This window comes from Mustela lutreola, chromosome 16, assembly GCF_030435805.1.
Source record: "Mustela lutreola isolate mMusLut2 chromosome 16, mMusLut2.pri, whole genome shotgun sequence".
Classification (NCBI taxonomy): domain Eukaryota; kingdom Metazoa; phylum Chordata; class Mammalia; order Carnivora; family Mustelidae; genus Mustela; species Mustela lutreola.
This window is the reverse complement of record NC_081305.1, coordinates 8,763,147-8,782,283: the sequence shown is the minus strand read 5'-3', so window position 1 is coordinate 8,782,283 and position 19,137 is coordinate 8,763,147. Positions and strand designations below refer to the sequence as shown.

General features: G+C 40.7%; 1 protein-coding gene across 2 annotated transcripts in view; it reads left to right on the top strand.

The window, feature by feature from the left end:
• The window catches only part of WWOX (WW domain containing oxidoreductase), a 711,319-nt gene that overhangs the window by 612,040 nt on the left and 80,142 nt on the right, over positions 1-19,137 (top strand). Inside the window, exon 9 of one of the 2 annotated variants that reach the window (XM_059153117.1) lies at positions 6,202-6,322. The exons of the other annotated variant lie outside the window; for it this stretch is intronic. Within the exon in view, the coding sequence (XP_059009100.1) occupies positions 6,202-6,273 (72 nt within the window). The 3' untranslated portion in view covers positions 6,274-6,322. Of the gene's footprint in view, positions 1-6,201; positions 6,323-19,137 lie in introns of those variants that run through there. 2 annotated transcript variants of the gene reach the window in all.

Sequence of the window (19,137 nt, the reverse complement as noted above, 5' to 3'; positions counted from 1 at the left end):
TTCTAACATTTTCGTCCGCTGAAGTTAGCATCTCTGTTGATCTTGCCTACAACAATTCATGCTATCATGTTCTAAAGGTGGTTTTTTATTTCCCTCGTGCCGTCTACATTTATCATCAAATTCTTTTCTGCTGAAGGCTGTCCCTTCTTCTCTGTTTATTTAATTATATATTCATTTGTATCAGTGTGGACATGTGAATATTCATTTTACACTCTGAATTTTATTATAGTCATATTGTTATACATTCTGTCACTCAGATTGTTCCAGCTTTAACCACTGAGAGCTCTTTCAGGCTGGGTCTTGTGCCCATTTGACACACCTCATCCTTTTTGCCTTGTAAGGTATTACAGACTTATTTCCTTACCCTAACCTTAGAATCAACTACTTTCCCAAGGAGCCCTGGTTCCGTAGCAGAGAATGGTCTTTAGAAACCACGATCTGGGTACTGGGTGTGCTCGTTACCACTGGGATACCATTACCTCCAAAACTTCTCCATGGACGGAGTTTGGAAATATTTGTATGGATACTGACACATACACACAAACATATCTCTATTTCTGTGTCTGTGTGTATGCATTAAATATTTTAATGCATTTATATCCATATTCACTTATATGTAAACTAAGTTTTGCTATTTATATTTATTTATATATTTATAATATTAGAATACATAACATAAATATATATTTATAAAATAAAATATAGATTGAAAATATAGACACTATAATTTTATTTATTTATTTATTTGAGAGAGAGCAAGCACATGCATGTGAGTGGGAGAGAGGGGGAGGGAGAGGAAGAGAATCTCAAGCAGACCTCATGCTGAGTGAGCATGGAGCCTGACACAGGGGTCAGTCTCACAAACCCAAGATCATGACCTGAGCCAAACCAAGAGCCCGATATTCAACCATCCAGGCGCCCTGACACATATGTATTTTAAATATGAATTTGCACTTGATTCCAGTCTAACACAACTGGGTTGGAGATGTTATTTGACCATTCTAAGTCTCATGTTCTTCTGTTAGGTGGAGGCAATAGCAGGCACCCTCTAGGAATTGGGGAAGATATGGTAAATTGTAAAAGTAGTGAATTATAGAAAAAGAAAAGAAATATGTTTCTTCCCTCTGCTACATCCGGGCCCATACTCTGATAAGGTTGTCCATCCTCCCATTAAGAAGTGGAGCCTGTTTCTCCACCACCAATGTAAGTTTGACCAGGTGTTGGCATTGGCCAACAGGACTTTAGCAAGGACAGTGCACGCACAGGCAAGAAAGGCACTTGATATTGGAGTGGACTGTCTTGCTGCTTAGAACCCTGAGACCCTGGGAACAGGCCTGAGCTAGCCTGCCAGAGGCCAAGAGGCCGCATGGAGGGAGCTGTGTTGCTCCAGTAGATCCCCTGTCGGCTTCCAGGTGCATTAGCGAAATCATTCTGGAGTCATCCAGCCAACCTACCAGCTGAGCCCAGGCAGGTGAGTGAGCCCAGCAAAGACAGACAAGACAGTTCACACCAGAGATGGAGCCCAGCCCATGACCAGAATCTTGAATTTTGTTTTTAAAATGGAAAGTGATTACTGTTTTTGGTCACTGAGTTCTGGTATGGTTTGTTCAAATAAAAATGATAATGAATACAGAAGGCTTGGAATTGGTGTATGGGAAACAAACAGCGCAGTATCTCTTGAACGCTTTGGCATCTAAGTGAAGTACAGCTTGTTGTTATTGATACTGTTAGTTTTGAGAAAAACTTCAAGTTTTGTTTGCCCCCAAATACCTTCCCAGCTGTTCTAACACTTATAAAGAACTGTTTTTGCTAACTGCAGGAACCAGTCCTTTGGACTAGATTAGTGCCTTCAGGAAAAACACAACAACAACAACAACAAACAAAAAACACTGTTAAGTGCAAGGCTCAGTGTGTTTATGGACTCACACCACGGTAGAGACAGAGCTGAGTAGCTTCAGGACGTTGGGCGTTAGGTAGGGTGAGCATTGTGAACCCCGGGGAACAGAAAGTCCTTTATATGGTGTTGCCTGGGGGGACTTGGAGCCTGGCCTGGTGGAGAGAGGAGAGAGGGTGCCGAGACGGAAAGCAGGGGAGCAGCTCAGCAGGCCGAATTTAGCCTAATTAACAGATTTGCCTAGGGCTGACCCTGAAGCAGAAAGTGAAACCTTGATCAGTTCGCTCTCCTCCTACCAATAAGGTAACGATGAGGTTGAACCACCAGTTCTCAGCCTCACAGAGAAGACTCCCAAAATAGATGGAGTTAGACAAAGAGACCCATATTTTTCTTTCTTCCTCCGAGAGTCTGTCTTTCCTTAATGACCTGATCCATCTGTTTAGCAGTTTTTAATACCCGCAAACAAGTTAGGGCACTTCTAGTCCTGCTGGTTGTGGTCGGAGTTCCACTCGGTAGCAGAAGTGCTAATAACCATTTGCTGAAATCACTTCCAGAGGCGTAGTTGCCTTGAGCAGTAGCAGGACAGATGGCCACCATGTTGCTGTGGGCTTGGTCACCTGGAGGAAGGTCAGCCGTCTTGGCACAGCTGCCCAGAGTCTACTAGGCATCCCATGGAAGACAAAATCAATCTGTATAGTAAGCCACCGTTACATGTGTGGCTCTCCCATCTCTGCCACCCTCCTGCCCACACACTCGGGGGTCAGCGCAAACCTCTGTTCCCGCTGGGAGCGGTCATCCGTGACTAGATTGCCACTGAGCCGCCCACTGTGAGGAGTTGTGAAATCGCATGAAGATGTCAAAAACCACAGCCAAATTTTGAGAAAGGCCTTCCAGGGCAAATGTTACAACAAAACCCAATGAGCTTGTTTTTCTCTGTGGACTAGATTTGTAATCTTGATGCAGTGAGCAAAGGGGGAAGTTTGCATTTTTCTACCAGACGGAAGAGACCCTATAGAAAACAGTGCGGGAACTTGACTTTTTTTCTACAGAAGTTTTCATTCCCAGTTCCCACCTATATATATGTATGTGTGTGCAAAATACCAAACAGGAACTTGGAAGGAAGGAAGGAAAGAAGGAGAGAAGGAGGGGGGAGGGGAGAGAGGGCGGGAGAGAAGGGAGAAAAGAAAGAAGAAAAGGAAAAGGGAAAAGAAAGAGGAGAAGGAGGAGGAGGAAAGAGACCAGCAATACCGAGCCAATATGTCGTCATTTAGACAACAGTCACTGTTGATATTTGGCTACTCCCATTAAAATCCACCCTCGCCATGAATGGGCTTATTGTTTTTTTCCTACACCATTATTTATGCGACATTATAGCTGATGCTACTCCCGAGTATTTTACTTGTAGCACAAGTTTCTCCCCTATTACAATGTAGTCTTTATTAATGTTAAGCATCAGCCAGGTAAAAAGCTATCAAGTGATGGTTCTTATTGCTTATTCACTCTTCAGTTGGCAATCTACACTGCTTATAGTTCTTCACTATTAAAACAATGTTGCAATGCAACTCTGGTATCTGGAGCTGTTTGTTTCTGTCTCCCCCATCACATAGGAAATCTTAGGGTCCCACCCTTACTCCGTATTAACCAGATGCTGTCACCGTCCACTATTGCTGAAGGCTTGTATAATGATGAGCCTCAGCCCAGATTTGTTTATGCCTCTTGTATCAGTCAGTGCCTGTGAACGTGAAGCATATGGACTCAATTTGAAAAAGAACTCATTGTATAGGGACAAACAGATATTGATATCCCAGGACTTTAAGCCTTGCCATTTTTGAACGCTGATCAATTGTTAGTGTCTGTCTGTGGCACAATGTTGAGTAGGATTCTGACGCCATATTGGCTCAACATAGAAGAGTTCTGTGATCAATTATTAGTATCAATTCTGAATGAGGATTCAGAGGGTAGCAGTCACATTCATGCCACCCTTTCTAGTATCCTGTTTTTTCAGTGTATGTTTTCTTTAGAGTTTCCAGAGGAAATTTTAAAAATGTATAGAATGTCTGAGGTTGTTTGTTTGTTTGTTTGTTTTGTTTTGTTTTGTTTTGAGAGAAGAGGACAGTTATGGACAGTGAAAGCCAGGTGGATAACTTGCTAAAAGCTTGCCAGGTCATATTATGTTGTTGAGTTCATTAATAATATGAATCTTGCCCTCAAGCTTGCTATCTCAAAAAAAATAAATCTTGGTCAGGCTGCCAAGAACAGATCTTTCTTACAGATGCAGACTCACAATAATCAAACTCATACAGACTGATATATAAATCAAGTGCCCAAACTATAAATTTCAAGGAGGACCATAATTATAACACAGCTTGAAATGCCCTTGTTAGTTTGGCCAGAAAAAAAAAAAAAAAAAAAAAAAAAAAAACAGAAACAAACAAACAAACAAAAAACCCAGTATTTCTTTATGGGTAGAATTACAGAAACTGAGACAAGTAAAATTATAAGCTACTTGGTGGGCAAATAATTGAGCCAAAGGTCAGTTGGCCAAGTGACTCAAAATATTTGGTTGCCTGATACTTTCACAATGAGGATGTATTGTATACTTCTATTTGTTTATTGTCCATCTCTCCCACTAGGATGTCTTATGTCTTGCTCATTACTTTGTCCCTGAGGTTAGCCAGTGTCAAGTACATAGAGGCACCAAGCACATATCTGTTTCCAGTGAATCTCCAGATACCAGGTGACCTCAAATACAAAATGATTCTTTATTTACCCAGAGAGGTGCTCCCCTGCCTTTTTTGCTCAACTTACAAACTTTAGAGGATATAGAGGAAGGGTTGAAAGTTTTACCTTTAAGGTTTAATTTATTAATGTATTTTCATAAGTAATATGTTAATTTTTAAATATTAGAGGGTATTTTTTTTCATCCTCGCATTTTATGAAATAATTTTACTCAGACTCTTCATATTCATCTTCAGCATCATCCCTGAAACATCTTTTGGAGCCGCCTAATAGAGTTTTCCAAACATACCCACTTCACTTCTCCCCCAGCTGTTTGAAACATAGCATTTTTGGAATCATGTGTCGTGCTTGTCCTATAATCAGGAGTGACTTGAGCTGGGTGACTCTGCGTTACTTCAGGGTGGCTTTTCACCCTTCCACCTGGCCTACTTTGAATTCATTTCATTGCTGAAATGTTGGAGTGCGACCTTATATAGTTCCAGGCTCTGGGGTTCTCTAGACAAAGGGAGAAGTGATCCTGTGGTGGCCAGTCTCCACGATGGCCTCCAGAGACCCTGGCCTGCCAGATTTCATGCACCTGTATGGTCCTCTCCTACTCTGAACAGGACTGACAGGGGAAATGTTAGAGCATGACTCTTGAGGCTAAGTGACAAAAGACATGGTCACGTCTGCCTTGCTCTCTCTGGGATCACTTGCTCTGGGGGAAGCTAGTGAACTGACTTGCCGGACGTCTGAGAGTGCCATTCTGGAAGCACGCCCGACGGTCCCAGTTAGGCCTTCAGATGAGACTGCAGCTGCAGTCCGACCCGAGGCACAGCATTTAGCCAAACTGCCCCAGAGTCCTTGATCCACAAAAGCCACGAGAGATATTAAATACTTACAGTTCGTTTGATGATGCTGAATTTTGGGGTGATATGTTACTCATCGAAATTAATACAGTGCCAATTTGCACTGCCTACAGGATAAATAAACCAAGAACCTTAAGAGTTAAAAGTGCCTAAAAATGTTCACCTGTTCCATGAGTTTAACAACAACACTTTTGTTATTTGTGTATAGAAACTTTTTACAAGTTGGTAAGTCCATTTTCCTCCTGCATTGATCATTTTCTCAAAAAGGTGGCAGAAATTTCCTTCTCTTCATAATTAAAAGACATCTAAAGGTTGAGTCAGGTGGTGCTGCCTTCTGGAGTCACACACAGGCAACCAGTAATGTTGTACCTTGGTCTGCTCATCTGTGACATAAGATTAATTCATATAGGTAGGGTGGGGACTTAAGATCTGTAAGATGTTTGACTCAGTGCTACATGTAGCCGTGGCAAACAGGTAGTAGACAGTAGGTGCTGTTTCCATGAATATTTTTGCTATTCCAGTAATCATTGTTTATTTAGTAAATGACCAGCAAAACCCAGAAATCCAGTCGCAGCGAATTCTCTGTAACCCAGTTTGCTAAAACCCCCCTCAGTGATCTCTGTTCTTCGTGACTCCTTTCGACCATGAGGCACAATCTTTGTATGTTCTTCTCATCAAGGATTTTTATCTAAAAACCTGCCGTACTTCACCCTTCCCTAGGTGGAAAGGAGAGGTGGAAATGTACTTCTGAAGCAATTCAGCATGCGCTCTGAAAGCACAGTGTGGATGTAGCTCGCCTCCTATTTTGAAGCCCAGCTTGTAAGCATATACACGTATCCCAGGGAGGTTTTTACTGAACCAAGAGATGCCATGAGCAGTCCTTGATGTAATAATTCAATAGCAAACCCCTCAGCAATAAGTCTTCTGCTAAAATGGACACTGACTGTCTATCCTGTGAAGATTCAGACACTGATGTAATTTAAAATGCTTTCCATATTACGGATGCAAACATACGCCTTTTGATTTCTGAAGGACTTTTCAGAAGAGCCGATTAAGAAATGAACAGAGGAAATGAAAAATAAAACCGTCTGTTGTACGACCACCTAAAAATAACCACTCTCATTACTTTGCTATATTTCCTTCTCGATTTTTCTCAACATATACACGATGGTTTTTACATAGTTGTGACTTCACTGGACACTTGCTTCATTTTGTATCCCGGTACTTTTTTTCTCTGAAAATTATACTAGTGAACCTTGTTCGTCTTTCCTGCTCTGTTTTTCAATTGGCTTATGTTGAGCTTGTACTCTACCGTAATAAAGATTAATTTTATTTTAGGGAAAATGAAAAGACATTACTGTGCAGGTGACTTTATTTATGATTTACATGCAGCTGATCAAAAAAGCGTATCTTTGTTCAGCAAAATATAGCCCTGAAGTCTTTTAGCACTGAATGCTTGAAATTATGAAACAGGTTCTAATTCGACAATGAATTTGGGAGATAAAGATGACTCTCATTTAGATAACATCAGTAGCTTTCTAAAATATTTATTTAGTTAATATTTTACTTCTTGTCTGTGTATCTCTAGAACTGTAACACTTCACCAAAAAAGCAATAAAAATGGCTGCATTGGGTTAAGATTAACACCTAATGAAATTGCACTGGCTAATATTTGAACAGCTTTGTTTTTTTAATGAAACTTTAAATGTGGGTTATGGGTTTTATTTTCTTAGGGAGCTAAGGGCTTCTCGAATTTGGACTCCATTATTTCGTTTAAAGATTTAGCATGATGTGTCTTAAATAAGTTAGCACTGTGATTGACAGTCTACCTAGAAAGATTAGGAAATTGGGGGTGATGGTCCCCCCACCCCCCAATTATTGCCTTTGTTCTTACAAGTGTGTTTAAATCTATTTCTGTTAATTTACAATTTGAAAGGTGGGTGAGGAGCAGAGTTTGAAAAATAGATTACTGTCTTCATTAATACAGGTTTGACCTACAAAGTCTTCACGTACTTAATGATTAAAAACCAAAGTACTAAATAATAAATTATAAGAATTTATAGGAGTCATCATCTTGAAATTAGCTTACTGAATGTTCTTATCATAATAAATCTGAGTGGGTGTCTAATTTAGTGTTAGCTGACTAAAATTATATGTTGCGGGCAGGAAAAAAAAACACTTTTGTTTGAAGACAAATGCAGTGAGTTTAATCACAGGTGATCTGAAAGGCACCTGTCTTTTGCTATGTTCACTTCGCAGAAACTTTGGTGAAACTGGTTGAATGTAGATCGATCCCAATTTGTAAATCTGACAGACAATAAAATTTCCCCCAGCACTTCGATGATGTTTGTGTTAACACTTCCTGTGCAGATTCTAGAAACTGAGCCAGCAAAACTGGGAAGGCAACTTGTGCTCTCCCAGCTTCGAATCTATAGAGCCATAATCATTTTCGAATTGAAGGGTATTTTTGTTTGTTGGCGGAAGCAAGGGGGAGGAAAGTGGGCACTGACTATCTCGTCTCCTACATCTCCTTCTCCTGGAATGTGTAGATGAGAAAGGCTGTCTCTCTCTGTTCAACAGTTACTCACCGTGCTTCTACCCTGGATCACTCAGACCCTGTATTAGGCTCAGGTGGCTTAGGAAAATTTAGCTCACTTTTACCCTGAAGTAGCTCAATATCTTCTACAGAAGGCCAGTTTGGGAACAAGTAAATTAAAAAGAGGTTTGCACAAAGAAATTGGTGCATTTACATGGTACCCAAGAAGGAGTGACTGATTTACCCCCACAAAATGAGGGGAATGTTCTTCCGAAGAGGGAAGACAAATAGGAGTTTACTCAGGAGACAGTATCCAGGGAAGATGTTCTTGTTGAGGGATCAACATGTGTGAGGTGCGCAGATGAAGCAGTCTTTCTGGACACGAGAAATACTGTCATTGGGGCTCTCAGGGCCAGAACAGAGTGGTCAAGGATAATGTTAGGGACTTGGGCAAGGGCCACAGGGCAAAAGCCCTGCAACAGGCCTGAACTTTTGTTATACCAGAAGGGCACTGAAGGCTTTGAAGTAGGATATTAGTGACTTCATATTGAAGCAGAAATTGAATAAGTCTCTTCCAGGTACTATGAGAAACTAGCTTATAATTCAGTGATCTCTTTTTTTTTTTTTTCTCAAATTTAGTATCTTATGATATAGAGCAGGATAAAAAAATGTACATATACACACATATTTATGTGTACACACACACGTGCACATACATACTTAAATAATTTAGCCCAAATATGCAAAGAGATTTTGTGAATCAAAAAGAAAAATGTGAAGCTCCCAGTAGAAAAATGGGCAAAGTCAATGAACAGGAAACTCACTGAAGAAAATTGGCAAGCATGAAAAAAGACTCCACTTTATTTTTAATTCATGGAAATGGGAATTAAACAATGAGATACCATTTTGCACCACGACATTGGCAGGAGTTAAGAAGACAGGTAACTTCCCATGTTGGTGAGTGTGTAGAGTATAAAAGGTATAAAAAAGAACAGTGATCCCAAATCTGGTCTGGAGTAGAACCTTTTTGCATGATGTAATTCACAGCCTCATTCCCGATAAATTGTTTAAGCAATTTTCTGATAAACTTTAATGGGATTAAGGCTTGTTCTGAAAAATCAGTCACCCATCTAGCCAGCTGTCAGTCAAGAGTCTAGCGACCTTAAACCAAATGTTCTTTTCTTTTTGTATCTAGCCTAACATTGACTGTCTTATCACTCCATTTTTCTATAAAATGTCTCCACCAGGAGTGAATCTCTGAATTGATTTGCTAGAGTCCTTTTCCCTCGTAGCAAAATTACAATAAAACCTTGACTCATGCACATAAATAGACTTCCTAAAAAGTTTTCTTTAACAGGGAAAAAGAACATGCACTATTAAAAGGAGCATAAGTCGGTTTTGGTTATTTTTGGACAGCAAGTGGGCAGTTTCATTAAAATTAAGCCTTTTGTCCATTTCCGTTCTGAATCAGAAAATACAGATACTTGAATAAATGTGCAAGGTGTCCCAATTAGAAGAATCAATGATTTATTTAGCATTATATGTGTATGTGAATATGTAAATACACACACACACACACACACACACAGACACATTTGTTTATTTGTTCAACCTGTGAATTCTGAATTCCTATTAATAGAGTAATTTTTAATTGAGTTATAATTGTTCCAAAGTTTTAAGTACTATATACAAAGAGAGAAAGAGAGAGACGGATATTAAAGAGATAGATCTAAATATACATGTTATGGAATACACACAGGCATGTGCGCGTGCACACACACATACACACACACACACTTAATGGCTGCCCGTGATACAATGCTGAGTGAGAAGATGCAAATTCGGGACAATACATGTATTATTAGATTGTTTTTTCTTTCCTTTTTTTTTTTTTAAGAAAGCTATGCATGTATCTGAATGTTTATATTTGTGTATATTTGCATATGCTTATCATGTGATCTGAGATTGTAATGATAGGCATTAACTGTTAATAGTGACAGCTCCTTAACAGGAAGCATGAGCTATGGGAAGGTTTTGTAGAAGAGGTAACTTAATTTTTTTCGTTTTTTTTTTTTTTTCTTTATGTCATCCTGTCATGTTTGAGTGTTTCTTCCCATCAGTCTGTTCTGTTTTTGAGATTAGAACAAAAGGGCAAAAGAGCCAACTTGCACAGATATCACTGATGAGGTGGCCCTGGGAGGCAGGACCCCACAATGTGTCCCAATCTGAGGCACAGAAACCAGGCCAGCCTTGCAGAGAAGCAGGATGACCTGGCCTGGAATCCATTCGACTGATTTCAACTGTCTGTCTCCAAAGAGAGAGCTGGGGCTGAGGCTGGGGAGAAGGGAAGTGGAGAAGGCAGGAATGAATTTGATTCTCTCACCCCCTGCTGGTTTCCACCCCTGCCCCCCTTCCCCACCCCCCCCCCAATTTCTAATTAATTAGAAGAGCGATGCCTTCCAGAAAAGAGTAGGCATCCCTTTGGGAATCTCACCAGGAAGAAGTGGGTCTTGTGGTGGAAAGGAAAGCTTTTTTTTTTTTTTTTTTTATTAAAAATTAATTAAAACTGGAATGTGTTAAAGCTCAGTTTTTATCATTAGGACCCATTCCAGAGGGCCAGTTGCTGTTGGTAAAACTTCAAATCCTTTCTGTCGCTATAGATTTGGTTTTACGGAAATTACCTTAGCGTTCAACATTTTATGTGTCAGTCATTAAAACTCACGATCCTCTGTGACTCAGTTGGGTTGGGAGAAGGAGGGAATGATATCATCTTCACAAATGTGTCCATAGTCTCCTGTGTCGGAGGATATAACAGCTGGCAAATAGATCTTGATAGTTATTGATGATTCTTTTCAAAGGATAGACGTTGAGAGTTATTTCCAAAGGAGCAAAACCAGTATGGGAACAATTTAATGTGATGCCCCATTGAATGTTTCCTTCTTGCTTTTTAAAGACAGCATTTACGTCTCCTCTTTTCGCTTACTTATAAACTGGTGGCCTCCAAGTAACCACACTTTTCTCTTGGGTGAGTGAGAAATCATAACGAATTTGGTGAATGTGGTGGCATATCCTGACAGCGGTAGCAGACAGCACTAATGGCTTAGATAAACAGCATTTCCACAAGTAAACTTTTCAGTTAATTCTCAAAATAAAAATTGTGATCAATTTTCAGCCATGTATTAGCATTATTGCCAAATACATAAATCCTTGGCTGGAACTGTGGGCTCTGCAGGGGCCCCCTTACTCCATCCTCATGGCCTGAAATGTAAACTTCATTATTAGAGAGATTATCGCCAAATGTGTATTCCTCTTACGCTGTTATTTCCGCAACACTATATACTGTGTGGCCACGCCACCATAGTATGCGCTCAGTACATTTTTTCCCACTCATTCATTGAATGCCCTGAATGAATGGCAGTCTTATTTTGTGAAAGGAATTGAGGAACTCCCACACTTTGCACCCTTCATTTGTACAATTTCTGTTCTGGGCACGCTACTTCCACGTTTCGCATAAGACCTGAGGGATAACGGGCAGTCAGTGAGGTCCCTATGAGTTGGCTAGACTCATTTACACAAATCGTCTGGCACTCAAAAGAGGAAACAAACAAACAAAAACCAAAATGGAACCCCTATCATGTGCCAGGCATTGTTCTAAAAGGTAAAAACACAGCTAAAAAGGGAAAATGCCTAAGCCTGTAGAGTTTACGTTATCACGGGGGAGATAAGCAATAAACAAAGCATCAATATTTCATATAATTTCAGGTAATGACGCAGGCTAAAAAGAGATGTTCTTCCTGTCAGTGCTGCCAAATATGTATTCTTTAGTTCTCTGCCACACTGTCAGATATGTGGACATCCATTTGTGAGAAATGTCTGGAAACCTGCTAACATGAGGCACTTACAGTGACCCATCCTGGAGTGTTTAGGGAAGATTTTTCTGCCAGGCTTTATCTCTCTTCTAATTATCTCTATATCCATCTCTATTAATTTGTTTATATTGTGTTAAGAATTATTTTTGGCTCCTGCCATCCACTTACTTATCTACTACTGAAAAGGTAAAAACATTTACAGTAGGTGACGGAGTATCATTAGCCCCAATCGCCCCATCACCCGGCTTCAGTAACTATCACATGTGGCCAGTCTTGTTTTACCTCCACCCACGGCCACTTCCCCATGTCCAGTGTTTCACAGAAGCAAATCAAAGCCATTACATCTTTGTATCTGTAGATATTTTATTATGACTCACTATAAAGTAAGAGCTCTCCCAAGATAGACAGGTATATACACATATACAATATCATTATCATACCCGCAAAATAATGCAAATTTTTAATATGATTAAATACCCTCTGAAGGTTCCTATTTCCAATCGTCCCCTAAATACTATAAATGATACTTCCTTTTTTTTTTTAAACTGTTGTTTGAATCAGGATTTGGGTTTTTTGTTTTGTTTTGTCTTGTTTTGTTTTTTTTCTTTGGTCTTCCAAGACTTGGTTGAATTCTCGCTCTCCTTAAAAAATCTGGAAATTGCTGAAAAAAGAAAGAAGAGAAGAAATGAAATGCACCATGTTTCCACATTTCCATGTTTTCTAGTCAAGGCTGTAACACCTAGCACAAGGCTAAAATTGCTTTCTGGGACTAATGTTTTAAGAAGAATTTGGCTTTGTTGATATTTGTCAGTGTGTTGGTCAGGGTTCCCCAGAGAAATAGTGCATGTGTACACACACATTACACCATACATACACATCCCACACACATTTATACATATATAATAATGAGAATTACTAGAAATTAGATCACACAATTATGAAGGCCAAGATGTCCAGACCCAGGAGACCCAATGGTATAGTTCCAGTCCAAGTCTGAAGGCCTAAAAAGCAAGAGAGCCAGTCTTACAAGTTCAGGTCCAAGTTTGAGTCTGAGGGCAGGAAAAGATAGATACCCCAGTTCAAAGACAACAAAGTGAAGAGAACAATATTCTCCTTCTTCCACCTTTTATTCTATTCCAGCCTCCCACAGATTGGATGAGGCCCACCCACACTGGGGGGATAATCTTCTTAACTCAGTGGATGGATTCAAATGTTAATGTCAACCAGAAACACCTCACACACATACCTGGAAATAATGCTTAACCAAATACCAGGCCCCCTGTGCTCTAGTCAAGTTGACAAATAAGATTAGCCACTGTCTCAGTGATGATGTTGAGTAAGATTTATTTGGAAGTAATGCATGGGTACTCCAAGTGCATATTCTCTTTGTTAGGTTTCTTTATCAAAGAGGCATCTCAAGAATCTCTAAACCAAGTATTTTTAGGGATAGACCTTGAGGAAGGGCCCTGCGTGTCCTAGAATCCTCTGAAATAATATGCAACATTATATTCTGTTTACACTTTTCAGAGAAAAGATCCCTGTCTTTCATCAGATTCTCTAAGGGCCCACTGGCCGCTGATGATTTAGTATCGCTGCTTGAAGCTATTGTCTGTCCTAGGGAACTTTGAACTTGGTGACTGCCTTTTGTGAGGAGCACCTATGAGCAAATCCCCTGACTACAAGTTCAACTCAGGGAGAGGTTAAGTCGGCTTTATTTGCTCTTTGTCCCTGGAGCCAAGCACAGTGCCTCCACTTAGCAGTGTCTGTTGAACCAGCCAGTAAACGAATAAATGAACAAATGATTGCTGTTCATTTCCTTTTGCTCCATAAATAATCACAGATTTAGTTAGTGGTTCTAAGGGGTGGAATGGTGGCCCTCCAAAAGATATGTCTGTCTCCTACAAGTGTTATGCAACATGTGGCTTGTCAAACCCGGTTCTTTCACTCAGCTTATGGTTTCCGACACTCTTGCATTTGTCAGTACCTCGTTTCCTGTAAGGCTGCATAATATTCCAAACAATTTGTTTATCCATTCATCTGTCGATGGCCATGAGTGCTTGTTTTTACCCTTTGACTATCATTTCTGTGCAAGTTTTTACTTGAACACCTGTTTTCAGTTCTTTTGGATATATACTTAGGAATAGAGTTACCAGGTCATATGATAATTCTGTTTAGCTTATCAGAGAACCCTCGTACTAATTTTTGATGTAGTGTATTCACAGACAGTACAAAATAGAACCTTTTCACTTGACGAACAGAAGTTGTCACACCCCTTAGGACCTCAGGATAAAAATAGAAGGAAGAATACTAATTTGATCTTGACTTGGAAAGAACAGACCCAGCAACACCCTGTGACGTCTTTGTCACAACACCTGTTCCTGGACCTCCCCATTCCTGTGGCGGCATGAGGTCACTTTCATGTCATCGCTGTAGACCTCTGAACATCACAGTGTCCGAATGAGTATCATGACCTGGAGGATTTGTTGGTGTGTGTGCGTGTGTGTGCGTGTGTGTGTGTGTGTGTGTGTGTGTGTGTGTGTGTGTGTTTTAAATAAGCCTGGACACAGCCTGCAGAACATTGACTCAGCCTGTGATTACTAAGGTCCTATAGGCACAGCTCTGAGCTTCCCCAAGTAGGATGAGTTAATAGCACAGAGTATGACACATACTAGATGATCAGGAATCTTGGTTGAATAAAAACAGAGGTGTGTTGGTATTTCTCTCAGACAATGTTTTGTAAAACTAGCATTTTTATATGTTAAAATCAATACCATACATTGTAAAGTGGTGTGGCTTGTGTATGTATTCAGATGGAAGTGTTTAGTTGGATATAGGATGGATATAGTTGGATATAGGATATAGTTAGTTTTATCCTTTGACTTTGGGTTTGGATATAGGATGCAGTTGGTTTTATCCCTTGACTTTGGATTTGGATATAGGATGCAGTTAGTTTTATCCCTTGACTTTGATTCAAATTTTGACTCTTCCTCTTTCTGGCTGAAGACTTTGATCATTTGCAGTTACCTTCGGAACCTCAGTTTGCTTTGCTAGGAAATGGCAGTACGAATGTGAGCTTCTTAAAATTCCCATATGGATGAATTGAAGCAAGATACATACGCAATGTGCAAAGAACTGTGCGTGGCCTTTAACAGATACTCACCCACCAAATTCTATGTACGATTATTGTGTTTTTACTAATTTTTTTTAAAGCTGAAGCTGATAACATGCCACGGAGAAAGGAAAACACAGCTATCCCATTTGAAGCTTCCAGGAGTCAAAAACACACCAGCTTGCTCCAAAATACGGATTCTAGTTAGAAGTGTTAGGCTCCTTAAAGCAATGATAAAAATTGGTCTCTCCATCTTCCACAACAGAGATTTTTCCATCTATCTCCTGGCCAAACGTTTGTTTAATACATGTATGATGAAAACACGCAAACATCGTCCTCTCCGTCTTCAGAGCTGTCACGGAAGTCACAGCCTGCACTTTCACCAGTGCCCCGGTGTGCCTTCAGGAGTCTGCTGGAGGGAGCCACGGGCAGATTTGTTCATGGTCATTTCAGCCCCTCCTTTTGCGGGAGGCTGAGACATGATCAACCTGCCATGACCGTGACTCTCTCATTAAAGGAAAACTGTAGCAAGGGGGAGGGGCAAAAAAGAAAAGTCTGCTCAAGGCGCTCCATGCGATTTTTGTCTTGCACGTCAGCTGTGCGGGTGCCTCTTGTTTCTCTGTCCTTCAGGTTAGTAAAATCAAGACCAGTTGCTGAAGCTATAAGCCATCAATAAAAGTTAATGTACCACAGGAAATTGGAAGGGGAACAAAATCACTTAAGTGTTCAGGGCCACCAAGCTACCCGTGCATCCCTTGTGAGCTGGTCGGCTCCTGGCGGTGTTTTTGTTGCCCTGGCTTGCAAGTTAGCATTATTTTCCTGAGAAAATGGCAGATCATGCAGCTCAAGGGCATTGGCAGTCAACCAGGGATACACTGTTGCCAGCCATGAGCTATCCGGAGAAGTCCGAGCAGTCTGTACTGTACCTCAGGGTGGGATCATAGCCAAATCATGGCAGTTCATGTTTTTCTTCAAATAGTAGATGACCGTCCTCAGAGGCTAAGCTAAGTCTTTCTTTGGTGTAAAGATTCCAGTCTGTCGTCTGGCCATGGGCTCCACAAATGTGTAGCCAAAGGCTTTCAAATCTGTGCTGTGTCATAAAGGCTCCTACTGTGGGCTGGACGTAGCCCTCTTGACGTTCCGCTCGGCAAGGAAGAGGGCTTGAGTAAACGTTCACAACCGAAGACGGGCCCCGTCCCTTGTACACTTGGCTCGCTCAGAATGCTTAGTGATACAAAGGGTCAGTGTCAAGAAACATGGAGAGGGTGAAACAAAGAAAATTGCAAATCGTCTTGTCTTCCTTGTATACTGCCCAGAGGGGATAAAACAAGAATTTTAAGTACAAGGAAAACTGAGTGGACATCTTTGCTTGGTTAAAAAAAAAATGCCAAGTATTTTCATATCCATTGATATATTGTTCTAGAAATGAATGTGAGTTTCAATACAGTCCTTACACATCTTGTCTCAGTGACTCTTTATAGTCTGTAGGTATTATGGCTTCCAATTTATAGACAGAGAAACTGAGACTCAGAGAACTGAAATGAATTACTTAAAGTTTAACCCTGGAAGACTATGAATGAATAGTTGTAGAAACAAGTTTCTCAAATTACTAATCTGGGGTCCTTTCTCATCTCTTTATTGCTATTGTCAAATGAGGTCCCAGCCACTACACGCCCACTAGGATGGCCCTAATCGGCAGGAATGACCGGACCCAGAATTGCATGGGGCAGACGAACTGGAGCTCTCACCCACTGTAAGTGGGAATGGAACATGGCACAGCCACTTTGGATAACTGCTTTCCAGTTTTTTTTAAGAAGTTTAGTGTCACACATAATATGACTTAGCTGTTCCACTCCAAATAATTCACCCCAAACAAATGAAAACCTATGTCTACACGAAGGCTTGTACATCAGTGTTCATAGCAGTGTTATTCAGATAGCTGAATGTGGAAACAACCCTAATGTCCATTGCGTGGTGTGTAGATGAACACTTGTGGCTCTATGAGGGAGTGCTATTCAGCCATAAAAAGGAACTGATTACTGATACATTTAATAACATAGGTGAACCTCAAAATCATTCTCTCAGTGAAAGAAGCTAGTCCCAAAGACCACATACTGTATGATAATATTTATACAGAATTTCAAGAAAAGGTCAGACTACAGAGATAAAAAAGCAGGGCTGGGAATGAGTGGGAGGAATGACTGAAACTGGGCTTTTAAACTTGAAATTCACCTTTTGGGGTTGATGAAAATATTCTAAGATTATACTGTGGTGATGGTCACAGGGCTATAACAAATTTACTAAAAATCATCGAACCACTCAGAGATGGTTAAATTGTATGGTGTGAAGATTATGCTTCAGTAAAGTCATTAAAAAAATGAACCCCAGGACACTGAGCCAGCTCTCTGAGCCAATAGCAAGAGGGATGTGGGAAGGTTTTCACTAAATGTATTTAATGGGCCAAATTCTGCTCCTGTGTCCAGTTGAGCAAGACTGACTCTGAGATTGAAGAGGAGGAGGAGGAGGAGGAGGGTTGGAATGAATGACAGCTGAGAAAGGATGCACGTGCAGACATTCACTGCGCACTGCATAGACCCCAAATTTTGACATCCTGTTCCCTCACGCCATTAGACCTCACACCATTAGGAGTCTGCTGGGGCAGGAAGGAAACAGCGATGACCACTCTAGCATGTATATGACCTGGTTCTCTCATTCTTTTTTAGTATATGTTTGCATCTCCAAGAAATGTGCTTTTCTGGTAAAACAAACCTGCACACACGGACACACGCAAAGTGATTTCTAGAAAGTCAAGAAAACAAAACCAATTTTCCAAGGAAGAAAATAAAAATGACCCATAATCCTATCACTCAGAGTCACTGTAAACATTTTTATTTCTTTACATGAGTTTTGACGATAATTATCTATGTGTCAGTATAGATAATTAAAATTATATAGAGATTTTAGTCAACCATCCTCTGTCTTATTAGATCCCGTGGACCGCAGAGGTCCTGTGGAGTACAGCCTTCTTAGTCTTGAAAAAGCCTGTCACAACAGAGCTCCACCCCAGAACCCTGTTTGAGGTGAAGGCACTCTAGGGTTGGAAGGATCTCCAGGAGAGACCAGGGGCTGGTTTTGACAATCTTCAGTAGCCCCCAGTTGTGCCCGTTCACCCAAACATCCATGCCACATGTCTCCATAATGTCAATGGTTTTCCACAGGTTACATCCTTACTTGACAATTGCGTAGACGATAGTCATCAAACATTAGTCTCTACATACCCGTGAAACATGCACACACTTCCCTCCCATCTTACCCAGTAACAATTTAGATCAAGGAGGCAAAGTCAGATTCATTTCATGACTCAAGTCTGGTCCATTTACATGGCCAGTGAAAGTGGTGTGTTGAAAGGGATTTTGAAGCAGCACATGTGCTCTTTGGGAAAGGATGTCATTACAGATTACAGATTCTGCTGTATCTGTGGGGGTGTGGGAGGTGGTGGCCTGTTTTCAGTGCATCACCTACCCTGGTTTAGATGAATGTGTGCTGCTCAGTTGTAAATTCTTACTCCCTGAACAACAGTAGGAATTGCCCCAAGACAGACTCTTAGCAGAGCCAAAAGCCAGTGGAGGAGAGACTTGCCATTTTGCTTTAGAGTGAGTTTGTATGTGTTTGTTTATTTCCATCTTACAGACTCTCTTGTCCAAGTAAGTCAGGGGCCACCAATTTTGGAGAACATGGTGTTTGCCATTGACATTGCCATCATAGGATTCTGTGTTTATGTGGGCTTAAGGTTTTAAAAGCTGAGTGATACAGATCAAAGTGTCCTGGACAGATCTGTCTTCCAGTCCTCCAGGGGACTTACTATGTCAACGATATAGTAATCATTGATCAAAGTGTCTGTGACCCATCCATACGTGAGACCAGGTCTCTGTGTTTACAGGGCCTGGCTTCAGCATCCGACAGGGAGGAGAGATCCCAGTATTTCTCTTAAGCCAGAGGCTCTCTGGGCGTCAGGTGATAGCCTTCCTCGAGATTCTCTCTCTATGCATCCAGGACTCTGATTTCTATTTTGTTTGATGAGAATGACCCCGTTTCTGTTTGACTAAATGTATGAAATTTAATCATTTCTGTCCATTCTAAGA